The sequence below is a fragment of the Pteropus vampyrus genome, unplaced genomic scaffold, assembly GCF_000151845.1.
Source record: "Pteropus vampyrus isolate Shadow unplaced genomic scaffold, Pvam_2.0 Scaffold85, whole genome shotgun sequence".
NCBI classification, from domain to species: domain Eukaryota; kingdom Metazoa; phylum Chordata; class Mammalia; order Chiroptera; family Pteropodidae; genus Pteropus; species Pteropus vampyrus.
In genome coordinates, this window is record NW_011888866.1 from 3012175 (window position 1) to 3031240 (window position 19066).

The 19066-nt window shown below is 32.1% G+C and overlaps 1 protein-coding gene across 1 annotated transcript in view; it reads left to right on the forward strand.

Annotated features, from left to right (window-relative positions):
* Window positions 1-19066, forward strand: part of VPS13C (vacuolar protein sorting 13 homolog C) — a 160590-nt gene that overhangs the window by 128771 nt on the left and 12753 nt on the right. The window contains 15 exon segments of the mRNA XM_011363471.2: window positions 375-516; window positions 1449-1589; window positions 2633-2714; window positions 2836-2905; window positions 3513-3624; window positions 3742-3855; window positions 5781-5920; window positions 7519-7600; window positions 8544-8657; window positions 9436-9511; window positions 10176-10339; window positions 11578-11623; window positions 13279-13402; window positions 13917-14031; window positions 18874-18962. Coding sequence (XP_011361773.1) covers window positions 375-516; window positions 1449-1589; window positions 2633-2714; window positions 2836-2905; window positions 3513-3624; window positions 3742-3855; window positions 5781-5920; window positions 7519-7600; window positions 8544-8657; window positions 9436-9511; window positions 10176-10339; window positions 11578-11623; window positions 13279-13402; window positions 13917-14031; window positions 18874-18962 — 1611 coding nt within the window.

Genomic DNA, 19066 nt, shown 5'->3' on the forward strand with positions numbered 1-19066 from the left:
TATTTTTATATTTTGAATTTCAATTAAAGTTTTGTGGAAAGCTTTTTTCCCTTTCTTTTATTATTTCAGTACCTACATAATAACCTCCATTTTGTCTCAGTTCACAAAGCCTAAAATATCTACTATATGGTCCTTACAAAAATGTTTGCCAATTCTTTAATTGATTAATGTCAGCTCGTGATAGAAAAACATTTTCCCCTGCCCTCTTTTCTTATGTTCTTTTATAACACATGTATATTTTGGTATTTAAAAATATCTCTTGTATAAATATAATTTTCATAGGCAATTGTTGGTTGCAGTAATTCGAAGTTGAATGACAGTTCTATAAACCAAAATATGTATCCTAATTCAATTTTCTTTATGAATTATTTTAGTTCTGGTGTTGTTTGGGAGATGAAACCAAAACAGAAATGGAAAACTTTTAGTCAAAAGCAAATAATCTTACTTGAAGAGTCTTATAAGAAATATCAAATAGCAAGAGAACGTGGCTGGATTAAGCTAGACAGTAATTTTGAGGTATATCAAAATTTTTTTGTTTTTGTTTTTATATATATATTGTGGTCATGGTAGTAAGTAAAATTTCACTGTACAAGTAATGTATGTGTAGAAACTAACTTGTTAGTAAATAAACAGTAGGAATAGCATGACTAATATTTATTAATAACACTTTAAAATATATTCTTATTAAATCATACTATGAAATGTTATTTAAATATATTTTTCTTGTGCATTTTTATAATTTCTGTGTACAAGGTAGATAGTTTCATGAAACTTGTATTCAGTAAGATTATGGAGAAGTTAAGATTGAAACTTTTTCTCATATTTTGAATGATACCAATGTATGTTGCTAAATGCTGTGAAAAATTATATATTTCAGTGATGAAAAGTCTATAGAAAACTTGCTCAATTAAATTCATTAAATATGAATGACCGTTGGACATGGGTATACTAAATAAAGATATACTTGACATAGGCCATTACAGTGTTGAAACTGAAAGTCACTTTTACTCCAAGAAGACCCCAGAAGCTTGACTAATTTTAAGCTTGTTCTGGTTCAGCCATGCCATTTTGGTTACTCTGTCTTTAATATCTCGTTGTTGAAATGTTTACATTGGTCACCAGATATGCTCCCTACCCCCATGCCCACCTGCATAACAAACGTTGGCCATGCTCACATGAAAATAACAGCAACTGTACATTAGTATCATACATAAATAAGCTATCAACTATTCATTGTTTAACTTTGTTAAAACAAAGTTAAGAATTATCGAGAATTATTTATTACTATTGACGTTTTTAAAAAATATACATCACGACTTATTTTCTTTAAGTATAGTTTATATAGTTGAAAAGTTCCCCTATCATTTTCTTGTTTTCCTCATAACATTGGTAGAAAAGTGATAATTCTGCTTCAAAGATCTCAATAAAGCATGCGGTTTTTTTCTTAGGTCAATTTTGATACAGTTCCAATGGAAATGCGCCTCCCTATTCGGTGCCCTATAAAGCGAGATTTTTTATCAGGAATTCAGATTGAATTTAAGCAGTCTCCTCACCAGAGAAGTTTACGGGCCAGGTTGTATTGGCTTCAGGTAATATTGTCATCCTCAATTCAATAGATAATACAGATAGTCACCGATTTAGGATGGTTTGAATTACGATTTTTGCATTTTATGATGGTGCAAAGGCAATACGTATTCAGTAGAAACTGTATGTTGAATTTTGAATTTTGATCTTTTCCCAGGCTAGCAGTACACGTTAGGGCACTCTCTCATGGTGCCGGCCAGCAGCAATGGGCCACAGCTCCCTGCCAGTCATACAATCGGGGTAAACAACTGATACTGCACAGTGCAGCATTAAATGTATTTTCGACTTAGGCTACTTATCGGGATGTTAACCCCCTCATAGTAAATGAACATCTGTATCTAATCACTTTGAGGATAAAATTTTTTTTCCCCAAGGTTCTAGCATGTGTTGTGATTGACATCTTTCTTTTTGTTTGTATCTTTATTCTCCTTCCATGTATCCGGTGGATTCAACATACTTACCACCCAAGTCCAAAGACCTTGTGACTGTGAGGCTATTTAATTTGACCAGTTAGCCCACAAGAGTGTTTTCTTGCACTGGAATTGTTATTTTTAAATCCTCCTTTGGATTTGTCTTGGGATCCCCAAAAAAGACTTTCTTTTGTCATTCTACATGGGAATGAGCAGGGCTTTATTGGAGGCTGTTTGCTTGCTTCCTTCTTCCCTATCTTCCTTTTAACTACTAAATATTACTTAGGGCATTGGTATTCTTTTTCTTCTTTCTCCCTATCCTCTGATTTCATATCCAGTCTCCACTTACATTTTATTTAAATTACAGAGAGTTGAAATCTCACATGATCCATAGGTGCAAGTATTTCAATTAGTGGTGTACATGCTGTACAATGTTAATGTAACTATGATGGTATTTATATATTTCTTTATATAAAAAACCTTGCCCTTGCTGAGGTATATAAGAATTTTAGATTTAACTAAAACTTTTAATGGTACCTCATATACATACAGCCGCTTAATTATGATGAAATTAGTGATATCTTCTATAATATTGTAAATTATTTTAAATACTAAGTTAGTTGCTTTTTTTTCCCCAGGTTGATAATCAGTTACCAGGTGCAATGTTCCCTGTTATATTTCATCCTGTAGCCCCTCCAAAATCTATTGCTTTGGATTCAGGTAAAAATTAAAAAGCAAAAATTAATTTGAGGTATTCTCTGGTTATAAAAATTAAGTAAATATTGTTTTGACCTATTATACAGCTTGATAGCCTTTTTCTTGTTTTTCTTCTTCCCCTTAGAGCCCAAACCTTTTATTGATGTGAGTGTCATCACAAGATTTAATGAGTACAGTAAAGTCTTACAATTCAAGTAAGTAAATACTCCCCTGTTCACCTAAAGGAATTTAAAATGAGAATCTACTTTGAAAATAAATTTTTCTCTTTTGAAAGTGACTTCTATTTAAAAATTATTTCCACTTGAACATATTAATCTACTTTTGTTCAAGTAATTTTCTATGTTGAAACTTATTTAAATAATAGCTTCTACATATTTTAAAGTATAAAATTCCTTCAACCGCCTTCTCTCCTTTCTAACTCCAATTACAAGTGCAAAAGTGAATTATAAATGACGTGTATTTGTGAGGTGTGTTCTTCAAAGCAACCGCTATGGACTTTAAAAGTTGGATAATACATGGTACATCATCTGGTTGTGTTTATCTTTTGTATAACATGATAATTGTAGGATTTGAGACTTTAAATGCTAAGTGTTAATACAGCAGTATTACCTTTAGCAAAATTTTCACTTTAATCGAAAATTCTCAGTATAAGGAGACTTTGATTTTGTTAACATTAACACTGTTTAAAAAGATGAAGGAACAAGATCTTATGTGGCTTTTGGCCAAAATCAAAGTTTTAACATTGAAAATTACTAAGTTTGACAGAAACCATTTTCTACCTTAAATTTTTTTTTTCCTCAGGTATTTTATGGTCCTCATTCAGGAAATGGCCTTAAAAGTTGATCAGGGCTTTCTGGGAGCTATAATTGCACTGTTTACCCCAACAACTGACCCTGAAGCAGAAAGAAAACGGGTAACAATTTTTATTTCTTGGGAAAATTATAAAACAAAAAAAATTAAATCAGCCATTTTTTAAATTAGTAATAGAGACAAAAATTAAAATAGAAATTCTTGATTTAATTTTTTTCAGACAAAGTTAATCCAGCAAGATATTGATGCTCTAAACACAGAATTAATGGAGACTTCAATGACTGATATGTCAATTCTTAGTTTCTTTGAACATTTCCATATTTCTCCTGTTAAGGTTTGTTATAATTATTACCTTGAAAATTTGGTGGAATTTTATAGAACTTTTAGAGGGTCTGTACAAATGTGGGTTTTAATTTGCTGCATCAAATATTTGGTGGGAATTTTGTTTGATTAGTTGAAATAATTAAGACAGTTCTCTGTAACATATGTGCAACCATAATTCCCACAGAGAAACCACCGAAGCATGTTCTCTAGTCTTGAATTAATAACCCTTTTATTCAAGGAAGAAGCTGACCACAGCACTTCTTAATTAAGCAAAGAAGTGCTCACCAACGTTTAATGTTTTGGTGCACTTTGTAACTACTATCACTGTCTAAACAGAAAGCTATAACGGGTGCCCTTACCAGAATGTAAAAACGCTGAAGTAGGTATTATACTGTTGATGTGGTGTTTTTTACCCTTTCAGCATTTGAGTGTAACTAAAGGAGTGGAAAATTGGATACCTTTCACTTGCCTGATTTTGTACTTTATGAACCCATTTCCTCTTCTCCTTTTGTTGTTCTTTTTAGGTTTTATAAGAGAAGGTGACTGCTTAGGAATACACAGATTCTATCAACCATAATGCTCTATGCTTGTGTAATGGGCCAGATTTACAGTTAAACAACTCTTTTAAAATATTGATGATCCTTTACATTCTCAAAAACTGTTTACAGCACATTTATTTCAATTGCATTTACCAATCCATTTAGCTAAGTGAGGTATTTATAAAATGGAATTATTTTAAATTGATGTATTAGTTTGGTATTAGACATATTCACAGTGTTAGGTTTAAAATGGATATTGTTTTATACGTTAAGTTACACACAATTTCTTTTTCATTAAGTGAAAATCAGTTATTTATAAGGTTGAATAATACCCTCAACAAATATTTATTGAATGCCTACTTTCAAAGTTGCTGTGGGAAGTATAAAGTGACTTCATGGAGTTTGTAATCCAGGGGGGTATTAAAAATTGGTAATTTACCTATTCATGTTTTTAGGCACACTGGAAATTGTGCCATGAAGTTGAATAATTAATATCATGAACCATAGTTATTTTCTTATTCTCTGGTGACTTCGCCCTAGAGAAAGGCTGAATTTCTATCTACCTGAGCTTATCTTTCTTGGATCTGAACACTCTCTTGACTCTGCATGGTCAAAAAGTCCACATCAAAGAAAAAAACACATCAGCTGGGCTTTTCCTGACCTTACATCAAGTCTGCTCTATTGAGCTCTATGTTGGTTATGTAAAATGCCTACGGAATGGCAGAATGAGAAAGGAGAGTTATTGGTGCTCTTTACACAGGTCCAATTAATTTTTGCCCATGTCTTCTGCATCGTTGCACTAATGATGATGCAGCACAAAGTAGAAGCAGCAAAATAGGAATGTGAAAATCTCATATTTAGGTAGCGAGTTGAATAGGTCTGTGGCAGCTGAAAACCTTATTTCTTTAGCAACTTGCTAATTGTTGCCATAATTGTCATGTTATTGTTACTTGGTATTATTGTATAATTATAACAATTGTTATCTTTGATTGTTGCCAGATGTTATTTATGTTAATTGATGAAAATAAATAATTATCCATTATTTTGACTGGTAGACTACTTGTGTGACATTTGACATGTTTTTCTTCTTAAATGATGATGCTATTTTTACAAAGTGTTTTTGGGCCCATCCATATAAACACAATGGTATTTACATACTTTGAATAAAATTATAGCTTTAAATTTGGAACAGACTAATTTGTATTTTGTCAAAAATTAAATATGAGAATCAGGTAGGAATGAGCTATTCTATGTTATGTACAGAGTAACAAATCATATCTTGTCTTTAGGACTCTAGTGAAAGATACAACATTTGTATCTAAAAGATCTGGTTCCTGTGTATGTAAGTTTTTTGGTTTTGTTTTTAGCTTTCATTTATTGAATGCTTTTCTTTCAGTTGCATCTGAGTCTGTCTTTGAGTTCTGGAGGTGAAGAGTCTGACAAAGAAAAACAGGAAATGATTGCAATTCATTCTGTCAATCTGCTATTGAAAAGCATAGGTGCTACTCTAACTGATGTGGATGACCTTATATTCAAGTAAGATTTATGTTAAAGTATATTGGGAGGCTTTTGTACCAAGGTTATGTTTTTGAATATTTTCTCCATTTGTGCTTGAATGTTAGCTTAGAAAAATGATAATTTTTGCTACTTTTACTTGAGTGTGGTCCCTGTCTAAGTATTCTCTTTTGGTACATTTATTTGGTACATTTTACTCATCGAGGTAAGTGTAATTTTCTTTTCAGTTATTCATATCTAGATAATATATCAATATAGAATAAAATTGAATTATTTTAGTAGTGTATTATATATTGACTATGTTTAAAACAGAGTTATATTTAGAAATAAGTATTAAGAGGGTGAGTATAATCATATGGTAAAATATAGATAACTCCTTGCTGCATCTAACATTATAATATTTATGTGTGGCAGACACATATGAATGTTAATGGAATTGAATATTTATCAATGGTATTGAAAGAAGTAGTTACTTTGGGGGAAAAAAATCATTTATATCCTTTTCACCTCACTTGTATGCTGTCAAATTTCATAGGACTCAAAGAATTAAATAATTCATATTGAAGAAAACTAAGAAAAAATAGAAGTTAATTCTTATCACATCTCTGAATAAAATAAATTTTTCTAAGTTTAAAAGCAAGGGGAAAAATCCCAATGGAAAATACAAAATAGATTTGACTGCATAACAATTAAATATTTTACAACAAAATAAATGAAAACAAAAACACAATTGGGAAAATATAATGACAAATAGGACAAAGCAAGGATAAAGAGTCTTAATATTAAACATCGATGAGAAAAACCTAAAGATTCCAGTGTCATAATTTACAAAAGGGAAGATACAGTGGCTGATAGATATTTGAAATATTCAGTTTTATTACTTATTAAAGAATATATGAAAATTAAAGCAAATTATTAAAGATTTCAAAATAGCAATCCTAGTACTAGGGGAGCAGGTCTGAGAAATGGGAGCTTTTTAAAAACTTTGTATGAGTGGAAAGAGAAATAAATAATAAAGAGTCTTAAATGATTTTATAGTCTTTCACTTAGTAATTCTTTCTGGGGGAATTCAGTCCAAAAAAAATCTTGAAATTCAACCAAAGAGTTGTCTTCAGGGTACACACGGCAACATTAATTATGCCAAAATTTGGAAATGTGTGACAGTGCAAGAATTGTTATGACACTGCCACATGATGGATTGCTATGCGCCCATTAAAACCGTGACATAGAATTCCGAATAGTGTAGAGAGATACTTGTCTACGATGTTAAGTGTAAAAATGCATACAAAATGTTTTAAATACTTTTAAATTGCATGGAAAAAAGAAAGGATTCAATATAGTAATGACGAGGAAAAAAAATTTTAAAATCTGTGTGGTAGGATTATGATTTTAAACCTTTTACTCTTTATATATTTAAGAAAGACTTATATGAGAATTCACTATTTTAATAATAATTTGTTATCAGGATAATAAGATCTCAAACATAAATTATATGTATATGTGGCAGATGTACAAATCTAATTGTGAAAGAATCAGCAATGATTAATTGATCGTTGAAATTTTAAGTCTCTTTTTTTCCACAATATAATATTAGTACCTTTGAATCTTTCTCCTCCCAGACTTGCTTATTATGAAATTCGATACCAGTTTTACAAGAGAGATCAGCTCATGTGGAGTGTTGTCAGACATTACAGTGAACAGGTAATTTCCTACCATAATAGCTCATAGGGAATATACTTCATAAAATGCAAAACAAACCATTTGTATGCGATTGTACAGTGTGCAATAATATTTCCCTAATTTACTTCAATTTGTAATCTCATTAATTACTAGTTTTCTTGAATGGTTAATTTCTTTTTCTTTTAATTCTTTCCCCCTACGTATACCTTTTTAAAGTTTCTTCCAGTGCCTTTTTCCCTTTGCAATTACACATTTACCACTTCGGGAAACAATAGTGATTTAAGAGTCATTACACTTTATTTCTTCAATGACTGCAGTTTCTAAGCATAGTCTAGTAGAATTGCGAGAGAAATTCTAAGCCAGGTTTCTTCCCACGCCTCAGTCACTCTGTGTGCACAGAGACATAGTACTTGGTTCAGGGCACTAGGGTACCATGCTGTACCCTGGTACTCAGGGCGGCATTCCCCTCCTCTGCTGGAAGGTCCTTTCCCCATGGTGTGTATAGACAGTGTGGTTATTAAATGTTCAGATAAGCATGTATTTTCTTTGTTTTTTGTTTTGGTTATTATTCCCCCCATCTAATTTCATACTAATAATGATAATAACAATGTTAAGTAACAATTACTGAATTTAATATGATAGTCATGCAAAGTCAGTCTAATATGCCTCTAATTTTACAGATATAAGACTGAGGCCTCTAGAGACTAAGTGATTTGTCCAAAGTTGTATAACTGCTGAATGGCAGACTCTGCCTCAGCTTAGTTCTGTCTAATTTGAAAGCCCTATGTAAAGTGCTAGTATAATGCCTGGTGCGTAGTGAAAGAACATGATGGTGGTTATTCTATATTGTTCTCCTTTAACAACCTAATTTAATTATTAGTCCCCTTTCTTCCTATTGCATCATGATGTTTTTTTCCAACAGTTGCAAAGGCCTTAATTTACCTTTTTTTTTTTTCCCCCCCAGTTCTTGAAACAGATGTACGTCCTTGTATTGGGCTTAGACGTGCTTGGAAACCCATTTGGATTACTTAGAGGTCTGTCAGAAGGAGTTGAAGCTTTGTTCTATGAACCCTTCCAGGTATTATTTTAAGTGTAGTTATAGAAAAATGGATGTTCTGTTCTTTTAATGACAAATAATTTATATCCTAACTGTATCTGAGAACTGGATCATATTCAAATAACAAAAATATATCTAGTTTATATTTCTATTTGAAATTACTTGAGATGACATTAAAAGATTATTTTAGAATTATTTGAGCACTTCTAGAGTCTGGGCAATAAAACATGCTCACATTTTCCAGGGTTTAATGTAGTTGTAAGGAAGGGTTCTAGGTAGATTAAGACCATTTCAAGGCTGTCTCACCATTATGGAGAGGACTAATGGGGCATTTAAAGCTGACTTTGTTTCATATTCAAGCTTTACTCTAACTTGTTCTCTTCCATTTAAAGGATCCAAGAGCCCAAAGTAGTGAGGGTTCTAGAAGGACAAAGGAGAAAATAAATGGGAGAACAAGAGAGTCAATGCTATGTGGGCTCTTAGTCTTGTTACCAGTGCAGCTTGCCTTATCAGTCGATGCAATTTGGTACTGGGAGGCCAGCTTCAGATTGTGACTGAGGCTGATGATTTACTTCTGTCCAATTTTTTTCATCTTAAATGATATGCTGAGATTATGTGGGTTGAAAATATCTTCAAACACAGTAGGTGTTCCATCAGTATTTGGATTAGAGGGGCAAAAACTGTCATCATGCTTATGGATCTTTACAGATTCTGAATCTTCATGGAAACCCTGAAATACTAGATTAAAAGTCTTAAACTTGTTTAAATTTTAAATAGTAATTTTTTTTTGCGGGGGCAGGGTGCTGTTCAAGGCTCTGAAGAATTTGCTGAGGGGTTAGTGATTGGAGTAAGAAGTCTCTTTGGACACACAGTAGGTATGTATCACATATTTGTGTATATGCGTATTTTTATTGTAATTATTATAAAATGCATTTTTTATGAAAAACATTATATTTTATAAAAAGATCACTTTTCTGATATTTCCTTTTAGAAGATGTGTTCTCTTGTTCTTTAATGGACAATAATTTAACACTGACTTGCTGGGTTTTTTATTTGTCTTTGTAGTGTGTGGACTCCCTGTACTTTTTTTTTAAATTTATTTTTACCCCCTCTTTAATTCCTGCCCCCCCACCCCCCACACTTCCACCCCTGACCCATGGATGTTGCCGTCTCCCTTTAAGAACTGGATCTCTGAAGGTGGGGTGTCTCCTCTCACACGCTCGCGGTGTGCACTTGGGCCTGGTGCACCTGGGGCCTGGCACACCCGGGGTGTGGTCTGTGGCTCCACCTGGGGTGCGAACCCAGGACCTTCTGCATGTAAAGCAGATGTGCTATCTACTACACTATGGAGCCACCCTCCATGTACTTTAAATAGTTTTATTTCTCTTCTTGATAAATGAGAAATGAGAAAAATAAATTTCTGCCTTTTTGTATATGAGAGAGAATTTTAAGCACCTGTTAGTCTAAAGCAGTTGCATGCTGTGTATAGTGCTAATGCTTTTTAAAGAAACAGTGTTACTTCTCTGGGCCTTTTGATAGGTGGTGCAGCAGGAGTTGTATCTCGAATCACTGGTTCTGTTGGAAAAGGTTTGGCAGCAATTACACTGGACAAGGAATATCAGCAAAAAAGAAGAGAAGAGATGGGTCGACAGCCTAAAGATTTTGGAGACAGCCTGGCCAGAGGAGGAAAGGGCTTCCTGCGTGTAAGTCTCTTACTGAATCTTCAAGAAACCCTCAACTTCTCTATGCACTTTAGGATATGTCCTCTAGCTGGTTGTTGGAAACTTGGAATATTACTTGAGTAAAAGTCTGTTAAAGTAATGGTAGTGATAAATTATAGACTTTTCTGTTTCCTTTTGTTCTCCTTCCCCATCATCTTTAGATCTGTCCTCTAAATCGCAGACTTAGTTTGGCTCTTGAATTGGAGTGAAAACTCCATAATAATAGCAGGTTGGCACTAGTGTAGAAGGGGAAGAAATAAAGGAGAGAAATATGTTTAATAATGGTAACTAGAGGGAGAAGGTCTTCAGGTCATTGTCAATTCGCCGTTTCTGTGAAGGGAGGTGTAGAAGTTAAATGTCATAAACCAAGAACTGCTGTTCACTGCTTTTCAGTGCTTTAAAAATTATATAGGTAGTATATATAGGTACTGTTTAATTATACAGGTAATATATGAATATTCTCCTTATAAGTAATTATAAGAACTTATAAGTTCTCTTTTTAGTAAATAATGGAATCACTGTAGGTAAGGCTATAAAGTACTCTGGTTACCCTTCACCTCTTCCCAGGGGTATCTAATTTCAGTAGCGTGTATATCCTTCAGATTTTTTTCTATGTTTTTATATAATAGACAGGTAGTTTTAGTTACTACTCTTATTTGACGATTATTAAGAATGTATAAACATATTACTGTTTTAATTTTGGAAATAATTTCAGGGCACTAACTCCTGAGTTTGTGCCAGTGATTTGTAATGTATGTTGTCTCCTCTAAAGTGCTTTGTCAGGTTATCTGTTACCCTTTGGAGGTCTCCTCATTGTCAATTTCCCACACTTTCACTAAATTATAAAGTAATATCATTAAAATATATGAATAGATATTAGGGGTTATATGACTCAGCTCACTCATTTTGCTGATACAGAAACTAAGATTTAAGATTGAAATCAGCTTCCCACGGCTGGTTCTAGAGCTATATGTAGAATCTTTTCATCTGCTTTACTATTCTTTTTATTATAAATTTTACTTCTACAAGGTGCTTTCACTTAAAATTTGCTTTGATATGATATTTTAAAAATCGTAGTGTTGACCTACATGTATATGTTGTTCACATTATTAAATAAGTACTTTTTTTTTTTCCTAGTATGTCTGTAGAGACCTCTAGTGGTTGATTTAAAATTAAGTTCCTTCCATTCAGATTTGACTTTATGATGATTTCTCTTTCAGGGAGTTGTTGGTGGAGTGACTGGAATAATAAAAAAGCCTATGGAAGGTAGGTTGAGCATATTTCCTTCTTGTGCAAAGTCTGAAGGGATGATGCATGGTAAACGTAATAAATGTTACTGCTACTAGGTATTTGAGAAAATTTCTGACTAATTTTATGTTCATAGTCCTAATTGTTATTTAATGAATATACTTTACTCAGAAAAGTGGAGAAGTTGAGTAGTAGACTGTAATTCAGACTTTGAATGCTATTTTCAGCAAGTCCATAGTTAAAACTAGATTCCTTTGGGCCTCTGATAGCAGCTGACTCATTCTTTATCCTATCTTAAAAAACACATTATTTAGTGCAAAATCCCAGTTGGCTTCTTTGAAGAAATTGACAAGCTGATTCTAAAATTTGTAGAGGAAATCAAAGGATTCCAAATAGACAAAACAATGTTGAAAAAACAGAACAAAGTTGGAGGACTTACATTACCCAGTTTGAAAAACTTACTATAAAGTTGCAGTAACTAAGACAGTATGGTACTGGCATATTGATAGATATACAGATAAATGGAATAGAATTGAGATTCCAGAAATAAAACCTTATATTTATGGTCAGTTGACATTTGACAAAGGTACCAACGTAATTCCATAAGGAAAGAATAGCCTTTTTAACAAATGATACTGGGATAACTGGAAATAAACATAGCGTTTATATGTATAATCCAGCAATTCTACTCCTAGCTATATACCCAAGAGAATTTGTTTGCTCAAAAACTCGTGCTTAAATCTTGATGGAGAAACATTATTCATAATACCCAGAATGTAATAATAACCCAAACGTGTATCAACTAATGCACGGATGAACAAAATGTGGTAAATTCATACAATGAGACATTATCCAACTGTAAAAAGAAATCAAGTACAGATGCTTCTGGACTTATGATGGGGTTATGTCCTGGTAAACCCATTGTAAGTTGAAAGTATCGCAAGTCGAAAATGCATTTAGTACTACACTGTAGAGTATCGTATCGGTTATGTACCCATGTGATCACATGGCTGAGTGGGAGCTGCGGCTCACTGCCGCTGCACAGCGTCTTAAGAGAGTATGCTTCATACCGTGTATTGCTAACCCAGGAAAAGATCAAAATTCAGAGTACGGTTTCTACTGAATGGGTGGGTACTACTTTTGTACCATCGTAAAATAAAAAATCAGAATTTGAACCATTGTAAGTTAGGGACTGTTTATGCTGATACAAATATAAGGTGGATGAACCTTGAAACATGGTTCGAAATATGGTGGAAAAAGCCAGTTAAACATACCACATGTCGTATGATTCTATTTGTACGAAATGTCCAGAGTAGGCAAATTCATAGAGGTAAAAAGTAGATTAGTGGCTGCCTAAACACTTAAAGCATTAGTTGTAAAAGTTGAGCATGCCTCAGGATTACCTGGAGGGCTTATTACAACACAGGCTTCTGGGCCCCACTCCCAGAGTTTCTAATTCAGTAGGTCTGGGATGAGGCCTAATAATTTGAATTTTTAACACACTTCGAGAACCACTGTTTATCATGTTATGATTAATTTTAACTTCTTTAAAAAGCCAAATACTGGAAGCCCCCTGGCTAAAACAGTTAAGCATTTGGCTCAGGCTTTTGTTATGTTCAAACTTGATAAGTTTAAAATATCTTCATACATTCATGGCCTTTGGTTTTATGAAGGTGCCAAAAAGGAAGGAGCTGCTGGATTCTTTAAAGGAATTGGAAAAGGACTTGTGGGTGCTGTGGCTGCTCCCACTGGAGGAATCATAGATATGGCCAGCAGCACCTTCCAAGGAATTCAGAGGTAATTAAAGTATATATTATATGAAAGGTATGTGTCTGTGTGCTAATTGTTTCTAAGAATACATAAATCGGTTAAATACTTTGCCTGCTCTTAAGGATCTTAAAGTCTAATTGAAAGCTGCGATAGGTTCACAAAGTAGAGTGCCGCCAGAAGGGAGTAAGAAGAGACATTTTTTTATGTCTCAATTTCTCTTTTATTCAACAAATATTTATTGATACCTAGTATATGCTAGGCACTGTGCTAGACACTAAGTATACAGAGAGTGGGCAACCTAGTCTCTGCCTTTATTATTTTGATGTTTCTTTTCTTTGAAAACAGTTGAGGGAGCTTGGTGTCAGACAGACTTAGATTTAATACTAGTTGCATTATTTTGGGAAGGTTATTTAAAATTACTCTGATTTTCATCAAATATTGACATAATATGGAATATAGTACAGTGTTTAGTGAATATACATATGTATTACTTTGAAAGATTCTCACATATTTCTTATACTTATTCTGCTGCTTTGTACAGGGCAGCAGAATCAACCGAGGAAGTGTCCAGCCTCCGTCCCCCTCGCCTGATCCACGAGGATGGCATCATTCGTCCATATGACAGACGGGAATCTGAAGGCTATGATTTATTTGAGGTATATAATCTGTTCTTCATGGTCATGAATGAAATGCAGTTTTAAAGATTTCTAGGATTAGGATTTCATGGGTGGTTCTTAAAGTTCCTGATTCATGAACTTCCTTAGGGATTACACAGGGAACATGGTTCGTAGAGTAGAATTTGATCATTTATTTTAGTGTAATGTGTTAAATGGGAATAACTGGTAAATTTTTTCTGCACAGGTGCAATGCTTTTTTGTACAGAAAGGATAATGTTAAAAGAAGTCGTAGGCTTTCTTACTACTTGTGTGGTAGCTCATTTAGTTAACATTGTTAACTTTGGTCTCCTGCTTTGTAGCTAATTATTGGAATTTCACTGCTTCCTTTTCTCTCAACCAAATTAATTTATTTGGACTACTCTGTAAATCTATATTTATTCAGGTAAACAGAAGCTGGAGGAGAGGAAAAAAGATTATGTTCAATTATAATCTTTTTAAACCTTAAAAAAAATTCAAGGGTTTTCTTTGGCTTTTATTTTAGTTTTAATTTTACTGTATTTAAATAATATGTACCTATATAAATATGCTCCCATGACTAGCTTTCCCCCCAAAATGAATTTATTAATGTTTTCCTACTTTGACTTTAAAATAAAATGACTCTTCATTGTTATTAGCCTGTGGTTTTTATTATGTGTGATTACATTTTATTTTTCTGCATGCTTCTAACTTTATTTTCTTTCTTTTTCTGCCTACACAGCAAGAACTGGATATACAGGAGTAAATGTCTCCTATACTACTACTTGATTTCATCCTTAAAAATCAAAACAAACTGTGGTATTAATTGACTGGCTTTGATTTATTTAGATTGAGAGTCCATTTTAATGACTTTTTCTTTATAACTCTCCCCTGTATCTGAACTTTTATTGTAGTGGTTTGACTACAAATAAAAATGGTGGTATTCCTGGTAATTATACAGGAATAAGAGATAAATATGAAATATTAGAGGATGCAGGAAATCAACTCCCTTCTCCCTAGAGTTGGTAAAAACTTTACTGAACTCAGAAGCAGACACTCTTACTATCATTTTGAAAATTTTATCCTTTTAAATGCTTTTCTTGTACATTTCAGGTAAAATAGGAAAAAAAAAGGAAAGTTATTATGTCCAAATTATTATTTATTCTTATATTTGTGAGTCCTAATGATGGGATTACATAATTATGTTTCACAAATCACCCTAAATTTACTCAAGCTAAAGTGCTATCAACTGGAGCATGTGTTTTAATAACTGAAGTATCAGTTGCTCTGAGTCTGTCCTTAAACCTCGAGTAGGAGTTGGCACATGAATTTTGAGAATATGTTCCCTTAATCTCTTTTTTCTTTTTTAACCTCTCGGTACTCTTGCTAGATAAATGGCAGTCATTTTATAGTTATAGACATATAGACATTCTCAGCCTTTAACATTTGTGCTTTTCAAAAATTGAATCTTGTTGGTTATGCTTATTTCACAATTATATTTGTTTTAAATAATGTAAATAGAAGTTGAACATGTAATTAGGCAAATTTCTTATATGGCACTTGAATGTATAGATGTCTTTATTTTTAAAAGCCAACCCATTTTGCTTTTAAGTCCTCAGAGAGGATCATTATCTTAATGAGAACAAAAATAATTATAAACTATTATTTTGAAATTAATGTGCCTATAGTTAATTTTCAAAACAAGTTATGTTTTGATTTTTTTTTTAATAAATGACAAATTTTAATTTGATTTAGCAGCATCTTATCTAGCAGCTTTCATTCTTCCCTCCAAAGCTGAAACCAAGGTATAAACTTAGATTTAATGTTTTGTACATTTGAAGAGAATGAAACTATTAACATACAGTGGGTCAGTTGGATTATATTTTTTTATAACCATAGTTATTAAAAGAATAATTTAAATGCTTCCTATTTAAACTAAGCCTTTTAAAGAAAAAAGAATGACATCCAAAGACCAGCCTAAAACTGTAGCTGACAAACTTTTCTTTGTGCCTAGATAATTGGGGGTTAGCAAAAATGTCACGGCATGTATAGTTTCTATACAAATCAAGCACAATAACTAATTCAAGATGCTGTCTTAAATCATCCTTAATAATTACTCTTCCTTCTTAGGTAAAAGTAATGATTTTTTTCTTGGATATATAGAAATTATATAACTTGTTAAAATTTTTTTCTTTTATATTGTCTACTTTTTGTTTGTTTAGCCCTTTTATATTATTAACCTTTTCCTTCTGTTTTTTTCCTTTTTTACAAGTGCTTGTAATTAAGCACAAAACTTTAAGAAGCTTCTTATTATTTTAGCTAAATATATCTTGTCTGATTTATTAGTTTGTGTTAAGATATACAACCTTTTAAACTTTAATACATTATTATAGTTACTGGAAGAAATAGAATGATTGTAGATTAATGAGAGGACTTGGTAATTTTTTTCCATGGATGACAAGGGTAGGCATGGATAATTAAGAAATTTAAGCTGTTTCATCCCTTGCCCATGTTGCTATATTCAGTTATGTATGATGTATTTATTGATTATCTAGACTGATCTGGATATACAAAAGAAATAAGACTTCTTTCCTTAAGAGAACAAGTATAACAATATGTGTAAATATTAAAAGAGCACTAGAGTATAAAATTACATCCTCCTAGCCTTTATTGGGATGTGGATATATTCTAAATAATTTATTTGGGAATCTTTTGATTTACTCCATTTTCTTTTTCTCCTGAGTATTGCTCTGTATTCTTTAATTTAATGCTCAGCTTTGAAAGTTGCTAAATCATATACTGTGTTTTTTTATAGACTATATTCTTCTGCTTACCCTCTGTTCTCTTAGGACAATTACTTTTTATACATGTGTATATGTATCTGCATATAGATATATACACATATATATGTGTGTGTATATATATTTTGCTAATTTTTATTTAATATTCATCTTGTTTCTCACTTATGATCATTTAATATTTAAAATACTCTTTCTTGCTTGTTCATTTTAATTATATTTTTTCATGTTTATAGAAATGCTTCATTCTTAATTCTTGCATTACCATTTATTGAGGTAACCTTATATTATGTATTTAACCATTCCCAGTTCTTCACATTAAAGTCGTTTCTGTTATTTTAATAACAGTAATAATTCTGTGATAAACATCATTCTAAACATTGCTTTTTCATATCTTGTATTATTTCCTTAGAATTTATTTGAGAAAATTGAATGCTTTTGCTAAATATTGTAAATTCTTCAAGTTGCGTTTTGGGAAGGGAGAGTGAATATTTTATTAACTAATCTGGTTTCCTGCTGCCATCAATGACTGAATATCTTAACCTGAATCTCAGAATATAGTGGATGTTAGTAGTACTGAAAACAAGGTTTCTGTTTTGTATTATGGTGATAAATTATACTTTAAGAGCTTTCTGTGGTTTAAAGATCACAATAGCATGATAACTAATAAAAATGCATTAAAGATGGAAAGTGGGTAGTATTTCTTGTACAATGCACCTCAAATCTAAATATTTTAACATATTTAAATTTCAAAGCTGAAAATAGATGTGCTGAATTATTATATTCATTTCTCATTTTCTCTTTATTAAAGAAATTAAGTTAAAAATGTTAAAAGATTTTAGCTAATTCACACAGGCAAGATGTAAAACAAGTGACTATTAAACTCTACTTCTTTCTGAGACTCATTCTGAAGATGAGACCCCAGTTCACTGGGGATTCATCTTTGTTCATAATTGTAAAAGAATGACTGGGAACCAAGGACTTTTAAAAATGTGTATTTAAGCATTGAAATAATAACAAGTGTGCTTTGTCTGCTTGTGATTATCATTGGTTATATTATCTTTTTAGTAATATCGGCATTGTCGTTTTGGTTATAAAATGTACGGTCTTGTTAATTAGGTACATTTGTGTTCTATTTTCATATATGCATTCTGGATAATGTCAATAATGTTTTATTAGCATTCATTATAAAAAAATAACTATTTTGTTCGTTTTTAATGTGTTTACTAATTCAAGCCCCAAAAGTTTTGAGATAGCTGGAATAGTAAATAAGTGTATTTTAATGTGCTACTATTTATACTTGAATTATTTTATGCTTGTAATTGTCTTTAGCAATAAATTGTACCAGCGATTTGAAATCTTAAAAATTCTTCATGGTTGTATTATTATCATTAAATTTTCTTTTCTATCAGGAACATAATTTGTTACATACATATACTTCTCACGCATGTTTAATCTATAAGACTAAATATTCAAAAACATTAAATGTCACTTATCTTGGAATTTTTATATCTACCTCTGTGTAAAATCAGTGGTTCTTAACTATAGAGAAGGATTGCAGACTCTTTGAAAAAATCCGATGAAAAATATGAACCATCTTCTGAAAGAAGTTGCAAAAACACTTTTCCAAATTTTCATATTCTATTTTAGGTGATTCATAGCCCTCCCAGTGTGTTTCCATGGATCCAAGGTTAAGAAATCTTGTAATGTTAATGTCCCAGTTTAATATTAGTATACGTTTTTTTCTCATGAATAAAAACGTGGGATTATTTCTGGTAGATATTCTAAAATTTCTAAGTTATCACAGAACAAAATGTATTTTAGCAAATCCCTTAGTAAGCATTTAATACATATATTTGTCTTCTAAGGCACAGCAGAAATTAATTTATAATCATGCTATCGATATTCTTCTAGCTTCATGTGTGAATATGTAGACTTGTGCTTTTGTTTCTAATAATATTTTTCCTAACATTGTTATCATAATTAGCTAACATAGAGTATTAGAAATACTGTTTGGATGCATGTACTACCCAAATCTTGAGTCTTGTTTTTCGTTTGTTTTTTTCAGAATCATATCAAAAAGTTAGAAGGAGAGACTTACCAATACCACTGTGCTATTTCTGGAAGCAAGAGGACAATCCTTGTGATTACAAATAGGTATTAACTTTGAGTGACATTTTTCTGGTTGCAAATTGTATAGATCTTAAGAATTTTGGAGACTAAAATGGCAGAAGATGTGGAGAACTATACTCCAGCTGTAA